At 33.4% G+C, this 21,384-nt stretch overlaps 1 protein-coding gene across 3 annotated transcripts in view; it reads left to right on the top strand.

The window, feature by feature from the left end:
• LOC143228671 (sodium- and chloride-dependent glycine transporter 1-like) overlaps window positions 1-21,384 on the top strand; it is a 69,293-nt gene that overhangs the window by 28,792 nt on the left and 19,117 nt on the right. Inside the window, exons 1-7 of one of the 3 annotated variants that reach the window (XM_076459920.1) lie at window positions 816-1,194; window positions 8,142-8,325; window positions 11,754-11,885; window positions 15,270-15,413; window positions 16,288-16,444; window positions 16,981-17,113; window positions 19,721-19,855. In XM_076459920.1, the coding sequence (XP_076316035.1) occupies window positions 1,171-1,194; window positions 8,142-8,325; window positions 11,754-11,885; window positions 15,270-15,413; window positions 16,288-16,444; window positions 16,981-17,113; window positions 19,721-19,855 (909 nt within the window). In that variant the 5' untranslated portion in view covers window positions 816-1,170. Of the gene's footprint in view, window positions 1-815; window positions 1,195-8,141; window positions 8,326-11,753; window positions 11,886-11,958; window positions 11,972-15,269; window positions 15,414-16,287; window positions 16,445-16,980; window positions 17,114-19,720; window positions 19,856-21,384 lie in introns of those variants that run through there. The other 2 variants (XM_076459921.1, XM_076459922.1) reach the window with 2 other exon arrangements.

Below are 21,384 nucleotides of genomic sequence, written 5' to 3'. Positions count from 1 at the left end.
AATGAAATTAAACTGTAAGGTTTAAGATATGATAAAATAAAGACGAGTACAACTTCTGTGTAGTGCCTTCTTTATCTGTTATACAATGAAATTAAACTGTAAGGTTTAAGATATGATAAAATAAAGACGAGTACAACTTCTATGTCGTGCCATCTTTATCTGTTATACAATGAAATTAAACTGTAAGGTTTAAGATATGATAAAATAAAGACGAGTACAACTTCTGTGTAGTGCCTTCTTTATCTGTTATACAATGAAATTAAACTGTAAGGTTTAAGATATGATAAAATAAAGACGAGTACAGCTTCTGTGTAGTGCCTTCTTTAGCTACTATATACTGAAATTAAACTATAAAGTTTATGATAAAGACGAGTACAGCTTCGATGTTGTACCTTCTGTACATTTTTCCACACATTAGTAATTCCATATATTGAATGTTTTATTTAGTATTATGTTTGATGTGCCTGTTTATGATAAAATCCGAGCAATACAACACTTGTTTTAAAGGCCTTTTCTATCCCATGGGAATCACCAAAAGTAAATAATCAACCAAGTTTAAACTAAATGCGAACACGAAGGGATTTTACCAGCTTCTACCAAGGAAAATGGTAACGCAACCTTTAAAACATTAAACATTCAACCTTTCTCTCCACCAGATGCGCGAGGTAAAATTAATGTTTCGAATACTTGTCTACATAGTATTACCTAGAATCAAGCCAAGGGCGTGTTTATAAACAAATTAGGTTTTTCCGTGTCGTGGGTTTAATGAAACTAATCAGAATGAGGTAAGACGACGAAGTGGGACTATAAACACTGGACCCTGCTGTAAGGGCTTTAATTAAGGTTTTCTCTTTCCGTCGGTTCACATGATCTAGATTTCAACAACGTCATGGAGTAATAACTGGTTTGACTTTTTTTAACTTATGTTGTAGAAATAAGCTGGAGTTGTTAATATAAGCCAAGACAAGGGGTGTGATGTTTCCCTACCAATCAGATGAATGGCGTCAATAACATAACACATATCTAGCTTTTGATTGGCCGTCCGGATCTCTAGGACTGTTCTGCTTCATTCTGTAAATAAATGTGTACGAGTTAAGAATTAAAGATTAGTTTAAGTTGGAAAAGCGCAGGCGTGTAGTGAACAGAAGAATTACCCCCAAATAAAAAGGAATGAAGTTGATGAAAGCTCGCACGGTAAGCAAATTATCTGTAAAAAAAAATTCGAATTTCCATCTGTAAGCATATGTTACAGAAGCTTTCTTCTTGAGTGCTAAACTTTATTATATAACTGTATCAACAAGGAAAAACAAATTAAATATTACATCACGTTAAAGATAAATAAGCAGTTACCATTGGAAACCATGTTAATGTTATGTTATTAGAAACCATGCTAATGTTATGTTCTTTAAAACCATATTAATGTTATGTTATTAGAAACCATGTTAATGTTATGTTATTAGAAACCATGCTAATGTTATGTTATAAGAAACCATGCTAATGTTATGTTCTTTAAAACCATATTAATGCCATGTTCTTAAACCCATGAGGAAGGCGCAGGATGCACTGCTTTTCTAGGTATTAAATCATTTCCTTCCACGTGGCTCGACAAGACAACCTGCGCTATTGTAATAAACATGTCCACTACGTGGTCGGTTAAAATCTTGAACAACTGGTTTTAACCGAATCACTCAGTTACATCAAAAGTTCGGGTAATTCATAGAGTTTAAATATACTTTCGAGAACAAGGTGTCTATATAAATTATTATAGTAATTTATAGGAGTACATATTTATTATTGCTTTTATCCAATCTTGATAGTATGCTTTGTTTGAATACTTGTGATATCTTATGTTTGGTAGTATGTTTTGTTTGAATATTCATGATGTCATATGCTTGGTAGTATGTTTTGTTTGAATACTTGTGATGTCATATGTTTGGTAGTATATTTTGTTTGAATAATTGTGATGTCATATGTTTGGTAGTATGTTTTGTTTGAATACTTGTGATGTCATATGTTTGGTAGTATGTTTTGTTTGAATACTTGTGATGTCATATGCTTGGTAGTATGCTTTGTTTGAATAATTGTGATGTCATATGTTTGGTAGTATGCTTCGTTTGAATATTTATGATGTCATATGCTTGGTAGTATGCTTTGTTTGAATATTTATGATGTCATATGCTTGGTAGTATGCTTTGTTTGAATATTTATGATGTCATATGTTTGGTAGTATGTTTTGTTTGAATATTTGTGATGTCATATGCTTGGTAGTATGCTTTGTTTGAATAATTGTGATGTCATATGTTTGGTAGTATGCTTCGTTTGAATATTTATGATGTCATATGCTTGGTAGTATGCTTTGTTTGAATATTTATGATGTCATGTGTTTGGTAGTATGTTTTGTTTGAATACTTGTGATGTCATATGTTTGGTAGTAAGAATCAAAATATTTTCTTTTTTCTCTGGAATTTTGCATAAACTTACACAATGGGCTATCTGTGCTTTGCCCACTATGTTGTAAATATCGTTTAAATCCACAGACATACCGCAGTGCCACTAGAGGGCAGAATCAGAGGGACCTTGGAACAAAACTAAGAGCACACTTGACCAACAGAATAATTCTTGTCCTAACATCTATGATGTAACACATGTATTGTCATACTATCTATGGTGTAACACATGTATTGTCATACTATCTATGATGTAACACATGTATTGTCATACTATCTATGATGTAACACATGTATTGTCATACTATCTATGATGTAACACATGTATTGTCATACTATCTATGGTGTAATACATGTATTGTCATACTATCTATGATGTAACACATGTATTGTCATACTATCTATGATGTAACACATGTATTGTCATACTATCTATGATGTAACACATGTATTGTCATACTATCTATGATGTAACACATGTATTGTCATACTATCTATGGTGTAATACATGTATTGCCATACTATCTACGTTGTAACAATTAGATTGCCATACTATATATGTTGTAACGATTGGGTTGGCATACAGTCTATGTTGTAACAGTTGGATTGACATACAGTCTATGTTGTAACAGTTGGATTGACATACAGTCTATATTGTAACAGTTGGATTGACATACAGTCTATGTTGTAACAGCTAGATTGTCATACAGTCTATGTTGTAACAGCTAGATTGTCATATAGTCTATGTTGTAACAGTTGGATTGACATACAGTCTATGTTGTAACAGTTGGATTGACATACAGTCTATGTTGTAACAGTTAGATTGCCATAACATCTATGTTGTAACAGTTGGATTGTCATATAGTCTATGTTGTAACAGCTAGATTGTCATACAGTCTATGTTGTAACAGTTAGATTGCCATACAGTCTATGTTGTAACAGTTAGATTGCCATAACATCTATGTTGTAACAGTTGGATTGTCATACAGTCTATGTTGTAACAGTTAGATTGCCATAACATCTATGTTGTAACAGCTAGATTGTCGTACAGTCTATGTTGTAACAGTTGGATTGTCATACAGTCTATGTTGTAACAGTTGCTTTACCTTTGGTGTAAACTACAGAATAACACTAAACCAGTTTGACGTTTACTTCGTGTGTATTTAGAGGTAATTCATGTTCGTGTTATTGTTTGCATTACATCTATTCGTTTGGCTTTTGTTCTCGTGTCCTGTTCATGTGGCGCCATCCGGTGGCAGGCTCGTTTTTATAGAACAGTTTGGTTCACCATATAGCTGAGAGAGTTAAAAATACTCAACAAATATAGCCCTAAAAATATTTACAATTTCACTTGACTCTGTTCTATTTCGAGTACAACAGACGTTTGAGGATGTTTCATTTTTTTATCGCTTCCGACCATGTTTGGTTTCATAACGGAACCGTTATCAAAACACGTTTTTGATCTATTTTATAATTTGTAAATAAACATTAAAAACAAAAACAAGACAATGGCAAAGCGGTGTAAGAATAAGGGGAGTGAACACTAATCAGTACTTGTGTTAACGATAACACTGCATGGGCAGAGATTCTCTTCGGTGTCTGTTTCCTTCCTCTTTATTTCTCAGAAGAGGAATCTCACTTGAAACATTCCAATGGTTTCCACTCTATGCACGTAACGCCAGACATACTGCATTAGTTCTTAGAAAAGTTTGTCTTAACTATAAAGACACACTTTAGGACAAGTAGGATACGGTCTTTAAATGAAATAAATATTTTAACGTTTTCTCTAGATAATGTAGTTTGATTTTTGTAGGTGTCTCGTTTATTAATACAACATGAGTTGATATGAAAGCCAGCTCCGCACATTTATCTATGCACATCGAATATTTTGGGTATCATGTTGTATTGTAAACATTACCTAAATCACAAAACAAAATTATTGGGAAAAATTTCATCTCTAAACGTGTCGTCATCACCAGACAGACGTCGCCATATACTCACCGTCTACCCTACTTATCGTCTTTTCTTTTCAAATTTTTTTATCTTGTGTAATTTTACTCGTAAAACATGCGAACTCAAACCGGTACTTGTCGCCTTGGTTAAACTTGCGTCATCTTTCTTACAACATTTCTCTTGTATACTATTCATACAAACGCATGCTAAGCATGCTTTGGCAACTTGCCAGGCTCACGCGCCCAGCGACGTTTCTTGCTATTGTTTTCCCCTATACTAAAGTAGATGTACAAGCGCCACCTCTACGGATACGCTAAGAGTATTTTTTTTCAATTAGTTTTTACAACTAACTACCGTAATCAAATGAGTGTTAGAATAATAACCATATGTAAATAAAACTCAATATTATAAGCTAGCTTATAAATATACTTAGAGATGCGAAGTTTATTTGAAACCTCAACAAACATTTTAAATGTAAACGAAACTCCCAAAACATGCTTATGAAGTTTGATATTTTACTTTTAATGGATATGGAAATATTTTATTTCGGCTCAAATTTGGCATAATTTACTGCAGGTGGCACGTTAATAAGAAAACTATTCATTCAATTATATAATTGTTTTGCTCCCCGCTAGTACAGCGGTATGTCTCCGGATTTACAACGCTAAAATCAGGGATTCGATTCCCCTCGGTGGGCTGAGCAGATAGCCCGATGTGGCTTTACTATAAGAAAAACACACACATATAATTGTTCACTTGTTTCAAATTTTTCCACTGGTGGCGCTGCGGTTGTTCCAGCTTCACACAAGTATGCACTATGTATATTTCATATTCTCTAAGCCTTATCTAACCATTGCACCAAGACTCGTTTCGAAATACCGTTTAACGTATTGCAATATAAAAATGTTTTGACACTGTTTAGTCTGTTTAAAGTATCATTAACTGTTGACAGTTAACAAATGAGCATTTCACGTGATTTTTATTATCAAACGACTAAGATAAACAGGTTACGTCTATTAGCACTTAAACGTTGCACAAGTGGTCAGTTTAGGTTGAAAGACCATCTGTGAATTTTAAAAAGAGGTTTGAAGACTTTAATTTTCGTTGTCTGTTATATTTTAAAACAAATTAACTGTAGATGTCTTCTCCACACTTGACCCAACATGGCTAGGTGGTTAAGGCGCTCGACTTGTAATCTGAGGGACGCTGGTTCGAATCCTCGTCACATCAAACATGGTCGCCCTTTCAGCCGTGGGGGCCTCTCAATCCCACTATTCGTTGGTAAAAGAGTAGCCCAATAGTTAGCAGTGGGTGGTGATGACTAGCTGTTTTCCCTCTAGTCTTACTGCTAAATTAGGGACGAATAGGGCAGATAGCCCTCATGTAACATTGCGCGAAATTCAAAACAAACCAAACAAACTTCCCCACACTCGCAATAATTTTTTCCGCTCAGCCCCTAGTGACACAGTGGTATGTCTGCGGATGTATACTTTTAGAAATCGGGTTTCGGTACTCTTTGAGTATAGATTTGTGCTCGAGATAACAAACAACTTTCCATTCGGTATGGAAATTCATAAGTTGATCTGGTCGACGAGAGACCAAAGATTCTCAAGCACTCTACGTATATATACAGTATAATACTTTAAATGGTTATCAGTTTTACATTCTTTTAGTCTTGGCACTTTGCCAACAAGTAGAGCATGTAATGAATTATACATTTTTTATGTAATGTTTTTAGCACGTGGTCACGTCATGTGAAGAAGGAAAGGATAATCGGTTTCAGTGTTGTAATTGAAAGTTGTGTAAGTGAAACTAGTGGTTAGCTTCTATCGTTACACTGTGCTGTAGTAAAAGGAAACTAGATATACAGGGACCAGATCCTAAACGTCCCTAAGTTTTGATTCGTCAGCGAACAAGGTTACGTTAATGTTAGTAGTGAGTAAAGATAAATAAGTGAGATGTAATATTACACTTGTTCTTACACACTTTGATTATTAAGAGAAAATAATTTGCCAATCCATATGTTTCATGGTGTAAGACTTGTAACATACCCTTTTCTAATTATAAACAGGTTTACTAAAAACAGTATTTAAAACTGAAAATAAACATAGTACATAATCACCTAATGCAAAATAACCATAATCACATCTAATAAAGCAACCTAAATTATTACACACAACATCACATACATACCTAATAGCATATCTAGGTCACCACACACGACATAAACTCACACCTAACGTGAAGTATATTAAATTACAAGGTACTAGATTCACAACTAATAAAGCACATTGAAGTTGCCTTTCAAAAGACAGCAGTAATACCGTCATGTGTTACATTGTTTGGACTTATTATCAGTACTGTGTTCACCATTAGTATCGAAATGTTTCAGCGTTTTTAGCCATCACACTTTCCACTGAGCTATCGGAGGTATGTGACAAAAAATGTGAAAAATTAGAACATTAATTTGGAAAAATATTATTGTTTTATTTCATTCGAACTTGATATGACGAAGAAGAAATGTGGCGGAAATTATATCATTAGGTTTAACGTACAGTTTACGAGGAAATGGTAAACGTGTGACTTAATTTAACACTAAACTACGACAGAAATAAAACCTGTTTTTAACTTTTGAACGTAGGCTTTTACTTATTTCGAAATATAATGACTATACTTCATTTAGCATTATGTAATTACCGAAACTACTAGACCAGTGTTAAATTTCTTTACAAAGGTTCTTTCTGCTCGTATTTCTTACATATAAGAAGTAACCTCCATGAAGCCAGTCGAGTGTTATTTTGAGGTCAAGTTGAGATAGGCTTAGCTCTACACTTGTATACTTTGATTTACCCCGCACAATTCTAGTGTACAGTTATGACTTTACTTACACAAATCACAAAAAAAATGATACTTCAGGTACTATTTATTATCATGCATATTATGTATGTTTTAAAAGGCAGATGTTTCACGTGACTAGAATATTCTTAAAAGTGTAGGAAACTCTTTAAATACTAAAAACGCGTGTTTGGCGAGTCAGATTTTCAGTTTCAGATATTAGATTGATTATTGGCTCATTCTGTAATACGTTGCTGGCTGTAAATTTTGAATTTTTTGTCTTTGTACGAGATAGGCTCTGTTGTCGAGAAAACCCACTTGTAGAGAAAAATATATATGTAAAAACGGCTCGTTTGGGTTGAGAAAATTTTTTACGTAGAGGAGCGAACAACGTTTCGACCTTCTTCGGTCCTTTAATTGTCCTTTATATATCTGTGACCTGATGCCTATTGTACTTAGGTAAACTTGTACTGTCTCGGTCGTAGAATTCTAGTGTAAGAACTAAAACCTGTTGGTTGTTTACAAATATGCTAGATTTTGTTTTTCTTTTCTTTTTAACTAATTAAACCAAGAAGAATCTGTTTAACGATATAATTATTTCTACTACAACTTTAGGTTTAGGAAATGAATTATATGAATACTGTAATTGGTTTCCTTCCACATGTAGATTATCACGTTTTATTTCTAAACGGATCAGTGGGTTACTTTTCAATTCAAAATTAATCCAGTGAAAGCCTTCTACTGAAAATACTAGTATTTATTAGGCCTCGTTGTGAGGCCTAACTGCGATATAATTACCAAGATCCTCATGATCTAGTCTACGTCAGTGATCCAAGATGTATACAGCATTATCTTTTCACTTTCCTGTGCAGTTAGTTACAAAGTGTTATATATTTTATGTATCAGGTTCACCATGCTGTCACCATGGCTCCTCCGAGGATTGTTATCTCGGAAGATAGCAAAGTGGACGAGAACAAAGAACGAGGAAACTGGTCCAGTGGAATCGAGTTTCTACTCTCCTGTCTCAGCTATGCTGTAGGTCTCGGGAATATCTGGAGATTTCCTTACTTGTGCTACAGAAACGGGGGAGGTAAGTCAAAATTATATGATTAATACAAAACCCTCACAGAGGAATTAGGTCTAAACTTGAGTGGTGAATATTTATTGAAGTGTGAGGATATGCCACCTAAATCCTCACAAGGAGATATAGTGACGCAAAAATAAACTTAGACACCAGTGTTCACGTGATAATGTTCTACCCTGAACAATGGTCGCATATGTATCTTGGGGCAGCGGTAAGTCTACGGATTTACAACACTACAATCAGAGGTTCGATACCCTTCTGTGGACACAGCAGATAGTCCGATAAACCTTTGTTATAAAAACTCACAGACATATAATAAACAGAAGAACTAATATTTAATTTTCATTTGCAGAACACCTCATGGAAAGTAAGTAGAACTGAAAAGATATGTGTCAAATAATGTGAGGATTCTTTTTATATGTTCATTTAACACAATACAGTACTTTATTAAATAACGTGAGGATTCTATTTATATGTTCACTTAACATAATACAGTACTTTATTAAGTAACGTGAGGATTCTATTTATATGTTCACTTAACACAATACGATACTTTATTAAATAATGTGAGGATTCTATTTATATGTTCACTTAACATAATACAGTACTTTATTAAATAACGTGAGGATTCTATTTATATGTTCACTTAACACAATACAATACTTTATTAAATAACGTGATGATTCTATTTATATGTTTACTTAACATAGTACAATACTTTATTAAGTAACGTGATGATTCTATTTATATGTTTACTTAACATAGTACAATACTTTATTAAGTAACGTGATGATTCTATTTATATGTTTACTTAACATAGTACAATACTTTATTAAGTAACGTGATGATTCTATTTATATGTTTACTTAACACAATACAATACTTTATTAAGTAACATGATGATTCTATTTATATGTTTACTTAACACAATAACAATGCTTTATTAAGTAACGTGAGGATTCTATTTATATGTTCACTTAACATAATACAATACTTTATTAAATAACGTGAGGATATATTCCAATCAAATGTCTCTGACATTCGTTCTTGTATCTGAAGACTGTCAGTGACTTCGACATTTTGTGCATCAGTTATTTCCTTGAAAGTCCACCTGAAGGAGTCCTCTGTTATAACCACTTGCACCTTCATTGAATAGCGTGTTGTCTGGCAGTCAGTCAGTAGACACTAAAAGGACATCACATGAGGGAAGCTTAATGTTTCAGTTTATATTCTCATGACCTTGGTAAAACATGCATAAACCACGAATCACGAGAAGAATTATGAACTTTGTAGATTACAACACAACATGGCATATGAACTTTAAAAGCAAAAAATAAAAATATCTATTACTCTTAGTTTCATTTACTCTTGAAAAAGAACATTTTCATGGACACTGTGTAAGTAAATCTAGTCAGTATGGCTATGTGTCGAAATTATATACCATACATGTAGTGTGGTGTTGTTTATAACTATTACACCATCCATGTAGTGTAGTGTTGTTTATAACTATTACACCATCCATGTAATGTAGTGTTGTTTATAACTATTACACCATCCATGTAGTGTGGTGTTGTTTATAAGTATTATATTATCCATGTAGTGTGGTGTTGTTTATAACTATTACACAATCCATGTAGTGTAGTGTTGTTTATAACTATTACACCATCCATGTAGTGTGGTGTTGTTTATAACTATTACACCATCCATGTAGTGTGGTGTTGTTTTTAACTATTACACCATCCATGTAATGTAGTGTTGTTTATAACTATTACACCATCCATGTAGTGTGGTGTTGTTTATAAGTATTACACCATCCATGTAGTGTGGTGTTGTTTATAAGTATTACACCATCCATGTAGTGTAGTGTTGTTTATAACTATTACACCATCCATGTAGTGTGGTGTTGTTTATAAGTATTACACCATCCATGTAGTGTGGTGTTGTTTATAAATATTACACCATCCATGTAGTGTAGTGTTGTTTATAAGTATTACACCATCCATGTAGTGTGGTGTTGTTTATAAGTATTATATTATCCATGTAGTGTGGTGTTGTTTATAACTATTACACAATCCATGTAGTGTAGTGTTGTTTATAACTATTACACAATCCATGTAGTGTAGTGTTGTTTATAAGTATTACACCATCCATGTAGTGTGGTGTTGTTTATAACTATTACACCATCCATGTAGTGTGGTGTTGTTTATAACTATTACACCATCCATGTAGTGTGGTGTTGTTTATAAGTATTACACCATCCATGTAGTGTGGTGTTGTTTATAAGTATTACACCATCCATGTAGTGTGGTGTTGTTTATAATTATTACACCATCCATGTAGTGTAGTGTTGTTTATAAGTATTACACCATCCATGTAGTGTGGTGTTGTTTATAAGTATTACACCATCCATGTAGTACTGTGTTGTCTTTATCTACACAGTGAACAAAAGAAAGTCTTTGTCTTGTGGTGTAAAAATGACAAAAACACCAGTTTACTTCCATTATAATAATGTGTGTGAGGATTGTTGAAAAATAAGATAATAATTGGTGCAGTTTACTTTACAATAAATATAATTACAATATGACTACAGTTATAATATGAATACAGTTACAATGTGACTACTGTTACAATGTGAATGCAGTTACAATATGAATACAGTTAGAATATGAATACAGCTATAATATGAATTCAATTACGATATGAATACAGTTATAATATGAATGCAGTTACAATGTGACTACTGTTACAATATGAATACAGTTACAATGTGAATGCAGTTACAATATGAATACAGTTAGAATATGAATACAGCTATAATATGAATTCAATTACGATATGAATACAGTTATAATATGAATACAATTACAATATGAATGCAGTTACAATATGAATACAGTTAGAATATGAATACAGCTATAATATGAATTCAATTACGATATGAATACAGTTATAATATGAATACAGTTATAATATGAATGCAGTTACAATGTGACTACTGTTACAATATGAATACAGTTACAATGTGAATGCAGTTACAATATGAATACAGTTAGAATATGAATACAGCTATAATATGAATTCAATTACGATATGAATACAGTTATAATATGAATACAATTACAATATGAATACAGTTACAATATGACTACTGTTATAATATGAATACAGTTACAATATGACTACTGTTATAATATGAATACAGTTTGATTATGAGGTAGATGGAATTTATCACAGTATTTTGTAAGCTTAATGGTAAATCTGAAGGTCTTTAATGCTAAAAAACAGGTTTTGATACTCATGATTGGTACAACAAGATAGTTTGTAGGGTTGTTCTTAATTACAAGCAAACAGTATTTTTATGTAGTTACGTTACAATAGAGAGTTGATGATTATATCACAAAACCCTGGATAAAGATTTTCTGTTTCTGTTCCAGGAGCTTTTCTTATTCCCTACACCTTAATGTTGGCTTTTGTTGGGCTACCACTGTTTTTCCTTGAGTTAGCCTTTGGACAGTTCGCTAGTGAAGGACCAGTAACTATATGGAAGATAGCACCTATCTTTCAAGGTATGAAAATGTTTCAGTAACTATATAGCACCTATCTTTCAAGGTATTAAAATGTTTCAGTAACTATATAGCACCTATCTTTCAAGGTATTAAAATGTTTCAGTGAATGTTTTGTAAGCTAGAAGTTATTTTTACTGACAGTATATTATATATTACTGCAAGTCTTTCACATATTACTACCAGTATAATAGATATTATTAAAATACTATTAGATGTTACTACACATGTATTAGATATTACTACACGTGTATTAGATATCTATGTGTTAGATGTTACTGATACTGTATTAGATTTTACTACAAGTGTTACTGCTGTTGTATTAAATTAACTAAAAGTATATTAATTGTTACTCTTTGTTTATTAACTGTTAATACGGTTTCTGAATGTTCAATTGAACTGATAACCAATTTCTATTATATCAGTTTGTCTGTGGAACAATCAACTGGTGACACCCTTTAATTTTAATACAGCTTACCTCCTTAGAGAAATAGATTTTCTTGACTGGCACTGCCCTCTATTGGCACAAATGTTCAACGTTCCTTCCTCCTTCCATTTCTAGATATACACATGTCATTAAATATGCAGCAGCTCTCCACCAGTTAGAATGAAATACAAACACTATCGTAACTAGCAGTTTCTCCACATTTGGCATCAACTGTAGTAGTACTGTACAGATTTGCTTATTTTTACTTATACGTTTGTCAGTGGTTTCCTTTATATAACAGACTTAGTTTTTCTGTGCTATATTTCTGTTGTTTCTTTATTTTTAAGAGTATTTTTCTAGTATGTTGTGAATTTCACTCTATAACAAGAGGTGCCTGACCAGGTATACTTTTTTTTTTTTTCATAATCTGCACTGTTTATTCTGCAACCATGCTCAATGTTTATTATGTTGTAGCTCTTACTACAGCACACCTAAGTTACAATTCCAGTCGCTGTCAAGTGTTGGTTGTGTGTTTCTGTTCAACTGATATCTATGCTGAAACAGTATGTCACAGGATTAGAGTACCTACAATGTAGAGATGGGGTTTTCCCTAGGAGACCACCTCTATTTCTCTCTAGTGGTCTTCTTCATGAATATGTTCATCACAAACCATTCACTTATGAACATAAGTGGGTAAAGCAGACAGGAATTGCTGCACCTCTCTGGTGCTCTGTGTTTTTGAGCCTGTTGAACTAGTGTGCAGTTATAGATACTGCTGGTTTTGGTTGTAACACTATGCCATATTAATGTATATTTATATATCTGAGAGATTGCATTTCATCAGTGTGGTATTCTTCATTCCTACTATCCTCTGGATGTACATTCCCAGTGTGTCTGGTGTTGGCTGGAGATCATCCGATCATAATTAAAATTGTGTCTGTAATGAGATTCTTTTCTTACTGCAGATCTGACATACAATTTTAGATAGAGCCAGGTTGTGATTGAAGTATTTCACTATGTCATGACTGTATGTTGCAGTTTGCCTCTCAGGCTAAAACGTTCCTCCTGTATACTATTATCTTGAAGTATTTCCTGGAAGGCCAGGTATTGGTTGGGGATGATCCAGTCCTCACATGTATTCTGACCAGTAGTCCTCCTCCAACCATGGACTGGATGAGAAATGTCCAATGCCACCATGTTTTGAATTGTATCATGGATGCACTTCAAATTTGCAGTCCTTCATACCGTTTGCTCTCTGTTGATTCCCAACAAATCTGATACTGGTTTTAGCTGGATGAAGCACATGTATTCCCACCTGTGTATTACCGTGGCTTGAAAGAACCATACAAAATGCCACCAGGTTTTGTACTAGAGATGTAGTCCATCTGTGGGTGTCAGTTCATGTTGGACCAGGTGTTGGTTAGGTTGGATATTTGCATAAGAGAAGTCAATTTTTGATACAGAAGGTCGTTTCAAGGTGAAGAGGTAGGTGATTCTTTTTCTACCAATGAACTACTATGACATCAAACTAACACTATAGTTTGTCACACTCTAGCCACTCAATACCCGTGGGTCCCATTAGTTGGTAATACAGTCATAAAAGAAAGAAGAATGTATCTGGATTGAATTTGGTTTGGTCCTCAGCTGAAATGTAATATTTTTCTCTCCACCAGTTCAGTGTTGAATTTTGAGTATTTTATGAAAGGAGGTAAGATATCTTATTGGTTGGTTGGTGTTTTATGTTGCAAAGCAACCTGGCTACCTGCACCTATTGTACTGGAAGTTAACATGTTCCTACATTAAAAATGTATTGCCAATAGATACCTACCTCTTTTCACATTTCCCACTTCCAGTGATATGTGATGAAGGTCTTTTGACCAATCTGGAAGTGATGAACAAGTAGAAGTGTGGAGAGGGCACTAGTTACAATAGGGATTGTGTCGCACTCCTATTGATGGAGAACTGCTGCATAACTATTTACATGTAGATGTGCAGGAGCAGGAGACAGAGAGCTAAAGGCAAGCATTCAGAATTTACAATGAGAAAAGGTATTTAGTGAGAGGGGGTAAGTAGTATCTGTTGGAAATACATAATGAGAAAAGGTATTTAGTGAGAGGGGTAAGTATCTGTTGGATATACATAATGACAAAAGGTATTTAGTAAGAAGGGGTAAGTATCTGTTGGAAATACGTAATGAGAAAAGGTATTTAGTGAGAGGGGTTAAGTATCTGTTGGATATACATAATGAGAAAAGGTATTTATTGAGAGGGGGTAAGTATCTGTTGGATATACATAATGAGAAAAGTTATTTAGTGAGAGGGGGTAAGTATCTGTTGGATATACATAATGAGAAAAGGTATTTAGTGAGAGGGGGTAAGTATCTCTTGGATATACATTTCACTTTAAGTATTAAACTTTTTTTCCTTTCAGATTTTCAAATCCAGTCTCAAGGAAAATTTTGTTTTACTTCTAAGGTGGGAATTTAGAATCTTACTCTTTAAAATAGTTTTACTGTTCTCCATTTTCAAATCATATTGTATTGTATTGCCAGCATGAGGATAATTGAGGATTCATAACTATAAAAATGATTGCCATTTGTATTTAGTGTCTTGAGGATATGTTTAGTTATGCAAGATATTTGTGTAATGAAACACATCTTTGTTGTATCTACAAGCCTGGGATATGCCTTGCTAAACATATCTTTTCCAGAGGCATCCCTAAGTACTAGCACATGGAGTTCATGCGACATTTCTAGCTGACAGAGCTTCGAATATATACAGTTGGTGACATGAAAAATCAAAGTAGAAAACCGTAATGGATGTCATACTGAAACATCAGAGATTCTCATCCTTATGGGCCAGAATCTCTTATATACCTAGTGACGTCTCTGGTCTCTTCCAACTTTTACCATACATGTATTAGTACTAAAACATCTATATTAATGTGTATCTTCTCTCTAGGTCTCGGATATGCCATGGTGACAATGTCTTTTCTTGTTGGGATCTACTACAACATGATTCTGGCATGGTCATTATTTTACCTTTTCTCATCTTTTACCAGCCAGCTTCCTTGGAGCTCATGTGATAATTGGTGGAACACCAATGGTAAGATGTTCACACCTTGATAACTAGTGAACATGACAGTATGATATGTACACCTTAATAACTGATGTGTGTACTGAGTAGTAACTGGTGAACACTATCTGCAAGATATAGACACCTTAACAACTTGTAACTCATTACAATACCATATGGTATGTAAGACAAGCTAATATTAAATGTTACATGGTGTGTTTAACACATTAATGTTAGTGTTAATAAAGTTTCATTTTGTGTATGATTTTTATTACAAGCTTACATTTAGCTAATTCTTTATGCCAGTTTTTGAATATTTCTATAAATACTGTTTCTTAACTAATTGTAATAATTGTGGAATGTTTATCGATGTTGTGCTTCTTACATTATGATATTTATGGATGTTGCAGTTGTTACATGTAGATAATTATGAATGTTACAGTTTTTACATGTAGATACTTATGAATGTAGCAGTTGTTACATGTAGATATTTATGAATATAGCAGTTCTTACATGTAAATATTTATGGATGTTGCAGTTGTTACATGTAGATACTTATGAATGTTACAGTTTTTACATGTAGATACTTATGAATGTAGCAGTTGTTACATGTAGATATTTATGAATATAGCAGTTCTTACATGTAAATATTTATGGATGTAGCAGTTGTTACATGTAGATATTTAAGAATGTAGCAGTTGTTACATTATGATATTTAAGAATATATTAGTTCTTACATGTAGATATTTATGAGTGTATTTATTGTTATATGTAGATATTTATGGATGTAGCACTTGTTACATGTAGATATTCTTTAGAGATATTGGTTGTAAGTTATTCAATGTTTGCCCACAACTACATAATCAAGAAGACTTTATGGTTATTAATGTTATTTTCTCCACAGCTTGCCGGAAATTTGATACCAAAAACTGTACTGCTAATAATGGTACAGTTTTAGCTAATGGTACATGCATTCTGAAGGAAATGGTCAGTTCTGAAGAATGGTCAGTGTTGTCCAACTCAACAGACAACACCAAAATGGCCAGTGATGAGTACTTCCAGTAAGTTTTTCCAACAAGAAATTTTAATAAATTATTCATTCCACAGAAATAATAAAAAGGACTTTCAGTTTCTATTCACAAAGATATATAGAAGCTGTATAACAGCATATCTTAATACCATTTAATGTGGATATCACCAGTGCAGAAAGAGTTGTCTTCATGTAATTCAGATAATGTTGTAACAAACACAAAGTATCTGTTTCATAACTCACTTGTGACACAAAAGGTAAAGTAGCTCTGTATCTGTTTATAACTCATCTGTGACACATAAAAGTGAAGAAACTGTATATAATGTATGATTTCCTATATCAGATCTGTAAGCACTTGATACAAAGTAATCAGGGATTTAATTTATATGAAAATGTTAACTTCAAATTGTCATATTTATTTTTACATATTTTTATCTGTTTTAACATGCTTAAAGCAAGATAGTTTCACATTCAGAGTTTTAATATTAGATGGTAAACTATTACAAGTCTCTTGATATACCTAAATTAAATGGCCCCCCCAGATGATTTGTATTAAATACATTTCAGTAACTTTGTGCTGGACTTGACGGATGGCCTCCACAACCTTGGTGCTGTTAAGTGGCAATTGGCCTTGTGTCTCTTGGCATGCTGGATTGTCATCTTTTTCTGTTTGGTGCGAGGCATTAAGAGCATAGGAAAGGTATCCTTCACTACATATTTTAGATTTAAACAGTGGATTTATTTAAAAATAGTTTACTTTCTCATGAGGAGAGAACATTAGCCAAGGTGATTATCAGAGATATGGAGCCGATCATTGAAACAGTTCTTTAATCTTTGAAACATAACTTGAATAATTTCATTTACATAATAAACATTTTGTTATGAGAAAGTGGATGATGAGACTGGGTTGATTGTCAACAAATTGGATTCTATTTAATAATAATAGTTTTACTTCCTCAAATAATAATTTGTAATATTATTATTTAGTTACTAGATTGTCTTTTAACTCATCTAACAATGTTACTGTTTTGTTCCCAGGTTGTCTTCTAACTCATCTAACAATGTTACTGTTTTGTTGCCAGGTTGTCTTCTAACTCATCTAACAATGTTACTGTTTTGTTGCCAGGTTGTCTTCTAACTCATCTAACAATGTCACTGTTTTGTTGCCAGGTTGTCTTCTAACTCATCTAACAATGTTACTGTTTTGTTGCCAGGTTGTCTTCTAACTCATCTAACAATGTCACTGTTTTGTTGCCAGGTTGTCTTCTAACTCATCTAACAATGTCACTGTTTTGTTGCCAGGTTGTCTTCTAACTCATCTGACAATGTTACTGTTTTGTTGCCAGGTTGTCTTCTAACTCATCTAACAATGTTACTGTTTTGTTGCCAGGTTGTCTTCTAACTCATCTAACAATGTCACTGTTTTGTTGCCAGGTTGTCTTCTAACTCATCTAACAATGTCACTGTTTTGTTGCCAGGCTGTCTTCTAACTCATCTAACAATGTTACTGTTTTGTTGCCAGGTTGTCTTCTAACTCATCTAACAATGTCACTGTTTTGTTGCCAGGCTGTCTTCTAACTCATCTAACAATGTTACTGTTTTGTTGTCAGGTTGTCTTCTAACTCATCTAACAATGTTACTGTTTTGTTGCCAGGTTGTCTTCTAACTCATCTAACAATGTCACTGTTTTGTTGCCAGGTTGTCTTCTAACTCATCTAACAATGTCACTGTTTTGTTGCCAGGCTGTCTTCTAACTCATCTAACAATGTTACTGTTTTGTTGCCAGGTTGTCTTCTAACTCATCTAACAATGTCACTGTTTTGTTGCCAGGTTGTCTTCTAACTCATCTAACAATGTCACTGTTTTGTTGCCAGGCTGTCTTCTAACTCATCTAACAATGTTACTGTTTTGTTGCCAGGTTGTCTTCTAACTCATCTAACAATGTCACTGTTTTGTTGCCAGGCTGTCTTCTAACTCATCTAACAATGTTACTGTTTTGTTGTCAGGTTGTCTTCTAACTCATCTAACAATGTCACTGTTTTGTTGCCAGGCTGTCTTCTAACTCATCTAACAATGTCACTGTTTTGTTGCCAGGTTGTCTTCTAACTCATCTAACAATGTCACTGTTTTGTTGCCAGGCTGTCTTCTAACTCATCTAACAATGTTACTGTTTTGTTGTCAGGTTGTCTTCTAACTCATCTAACAATGTTACTGTTTTGTTGCCAGGTTGTCTTCTAACTCATCTAACAATGTCACTGTTTTGTTGCCAGGCTGTCTTCTAACTCATCTAACAATGTTACTGTTTTGTTGCCAGGTTGTCTTCTAACTCATCTAACAATGTCACTGTTTTGTTGCCAGGCTGTCTTCTAACTCATCTAACAATGTTACTGTTTTGTTGTCAGGTTGTCTTCTAACTCATCTAACAATGTCACTGTTTTGTTGCCAGGCTGTCTTCTAACTCATCTAACAATGTCACTGTTTTGTTGCCAGGTTGTCTTCTAACTCATCTAACAATGTTACTGTTTTGTTGCCAGGTTGTCTTCTAACTCATCTAACAATGTCACTGTTTTGTTGCCAGGTTGTCTTCTAACTCATCTAACAATGTCACTGTTTTGTTGCCAGGTTGTCTTCTAACTCATCTAACAATGTCACTGTTTTGTTGCCAGGCTGTCTTCTAACTCATCTAACAATGTTACTGTTTTGTTGCCAGGTTGTCTTCTAACTCATCTAACAATGTTTCTGTTTTGTTCCCAGGTTGTCTTCTAACTCATCTAACAATGTCACTGTTTTGTTGCCAGGTTGTCTTCTAACTCATCTAACAATGTTACTTTGTTGCCAGGTTGTCTTCTAACTCATCTAACAATGTTACTGTTTTCTTGCCAGGTTGTCTTCTAACTCATCTAACAATGTTACTGTTTTGTTGCCAGGCTGTCTTATAACTCATCTAACAATGTTACTGTTTTCTTGCCAGGTTGTCTTCTAACTCATCTAACAATGTTACTGTTTTGTTGCCAGGTTGTCTTCTGACTCATCTAACAATGTTACTGTTTTGTTGCCAGGCTGTCTTCTAACTCATCTAACAATATTACTGTTTTCTTGCCAGGTTGTCTTCTAACTCATCTAACAGTGTTACTGTTTCATTGCCAGGTTGTCTTCTGACTCATCTAACAATGTTACTGTTTTGTTGCCAGTTTGTCTTCTAACTCATATGGCAGTGTTATTGTTTTGTTGACTGATTTACTTCTATCTCATCTAACAATGTTATTATTTGTTATCTCATTGTTTCTCATTGTTATTTTATTTATAGGTTGTTTACTTCACAGCCGTATTTCCTTACATAGTGTTGGTTATTCTTTTGATTCGTGGAGCTACGCTGAATGGAGCATATGATGGAGTATTATTTTATCTCACCCCTGAGTGGCATCGACTAAAAGAAGCAAAGGTGAGTACAGGGGAAGTAAAAGTGAGTTCTTGTACTAGTATGTTACTGTTTAATATGGTGAAATAAGTGTTAGTTACTGTACTAGTATGTTACTGTTTAATATGGTGAAATCAGTGTTAGTTACTGTACTAGTATGTTACTGTTTAATATGGTGAAGTAAGTGTTAGTTATTGTACTAGTATGTTACTGTTTAATATGGTGAAATCAGTGTTAGTTACTGTACTAGTATGTTGCTGTTTAATATGGTGAAATCAGTGTTAGTTACTGTACTAGTATGTTACTGTTTAATATGGTGAAATCAGTGTTAGTTACTGTACTAGTATGTTACTGTTTAATATGGTGAAGTAAGTGTTAGTTACTGTACTAGTATGTTGCTGTTTCATATGGTGAAGAATGTGAGTTATTGTACTAATATGTTACTGTTTAATATGATGAAGAATGTGAGTTATTGTACTAATATGTTGCTGTTTAATATGTTGAAGAATGTGATTTATTGTACTAACATGTTGCTGTTTAATATGATGAAGAATGTGATTTATTGTACTAACATGTTACTGTTTCATATGGTGAAGAATGTGAGTTATTGCACTAACATGTTACTGTTTAATATGGTGAAGAATGTGAGTTATTGTACTAATATGTTGCTGTTTAATATGGTGAAGAATGTGAGTTATTGTACTAACATGTTGCTGTTTAATATGATGAAGAATGTGAGTTATTGTACTAATATGTTGCTGTTTAATATGGTGAAGAATGTGAGTTATTGTACTAACATGTTACTGTTTAATATGGTGAAGAATGTGAGTTATTGTACTAACATGTTACTGTTTAATATGGTGAAGAATGTGAGTTATTGTACTAATATGTTGCTGTTTAATATGGTGAAGAATGTGAGTTATTGTACTAACATGTTGCTGTTTAATATGGTGAAGAATGTGAGTTATTGTACTAACATGTTACTGTTTAATATGTTGAAGAATGTGAGTTATTGTACTAATATGTTGCTGTTTAATATGGTGAAGAATGTGAGTTATTGTACTAATATGTTGCTGTTTAATATGGTGAAGAATGTGAGTTATTGTACTAACATGTTACTGTTTAATATGGTGAAGAATGTGAGTTATTGTACTAATATGTTGCTGTTTAATATGGTGAAGAATGTGAGTTATTGTACTAACATGTTGCTGTTTAATATGGTGAAGAATGTGAGTTATTGTACTAACATGTTACTGTTTAATATGGTGAAGAATGTGAGTTATCGTACTAATATGTTGCTGTTTAATATGGTGAAGAAGGTGAGTTATTGTACTAACATGTTACTGTTTAATATGATGAAGAATGTGAGTTATTGTACTAACATGTTACTGTTTAATATGGTGAAGAATGTGAGTTATTGTACTAACACGTTACTGTTTAATATGATGAAGAATGTGAGTTATTGTACTAACACGTTACTGTTTAATATGGTGAAGAAGGTGAGTTATTGTACTAACATATTACTGTTTAATATGATGAAGAATGTGAGTTAT

This window comes from Tachypleus tridentatus, chromosome 10 (genome assembly GCF_004210375.1).
Source record: "Tachypleus tridentatus isolate NWPU-2018 chromosome 10, ASM421037v1, whole genome shotgun sequence".
In the NCBI taxonomy this organism is placed as follows: Eukaryota; Metazoa; Arthropoda; class Merostomata; order Xiphosura; family Limulidae; genus Tachypleus; species Tachypleus tridentatus.
This window is presented reverse-complemented; position numbering and strand designations above follow the sequence as displayed.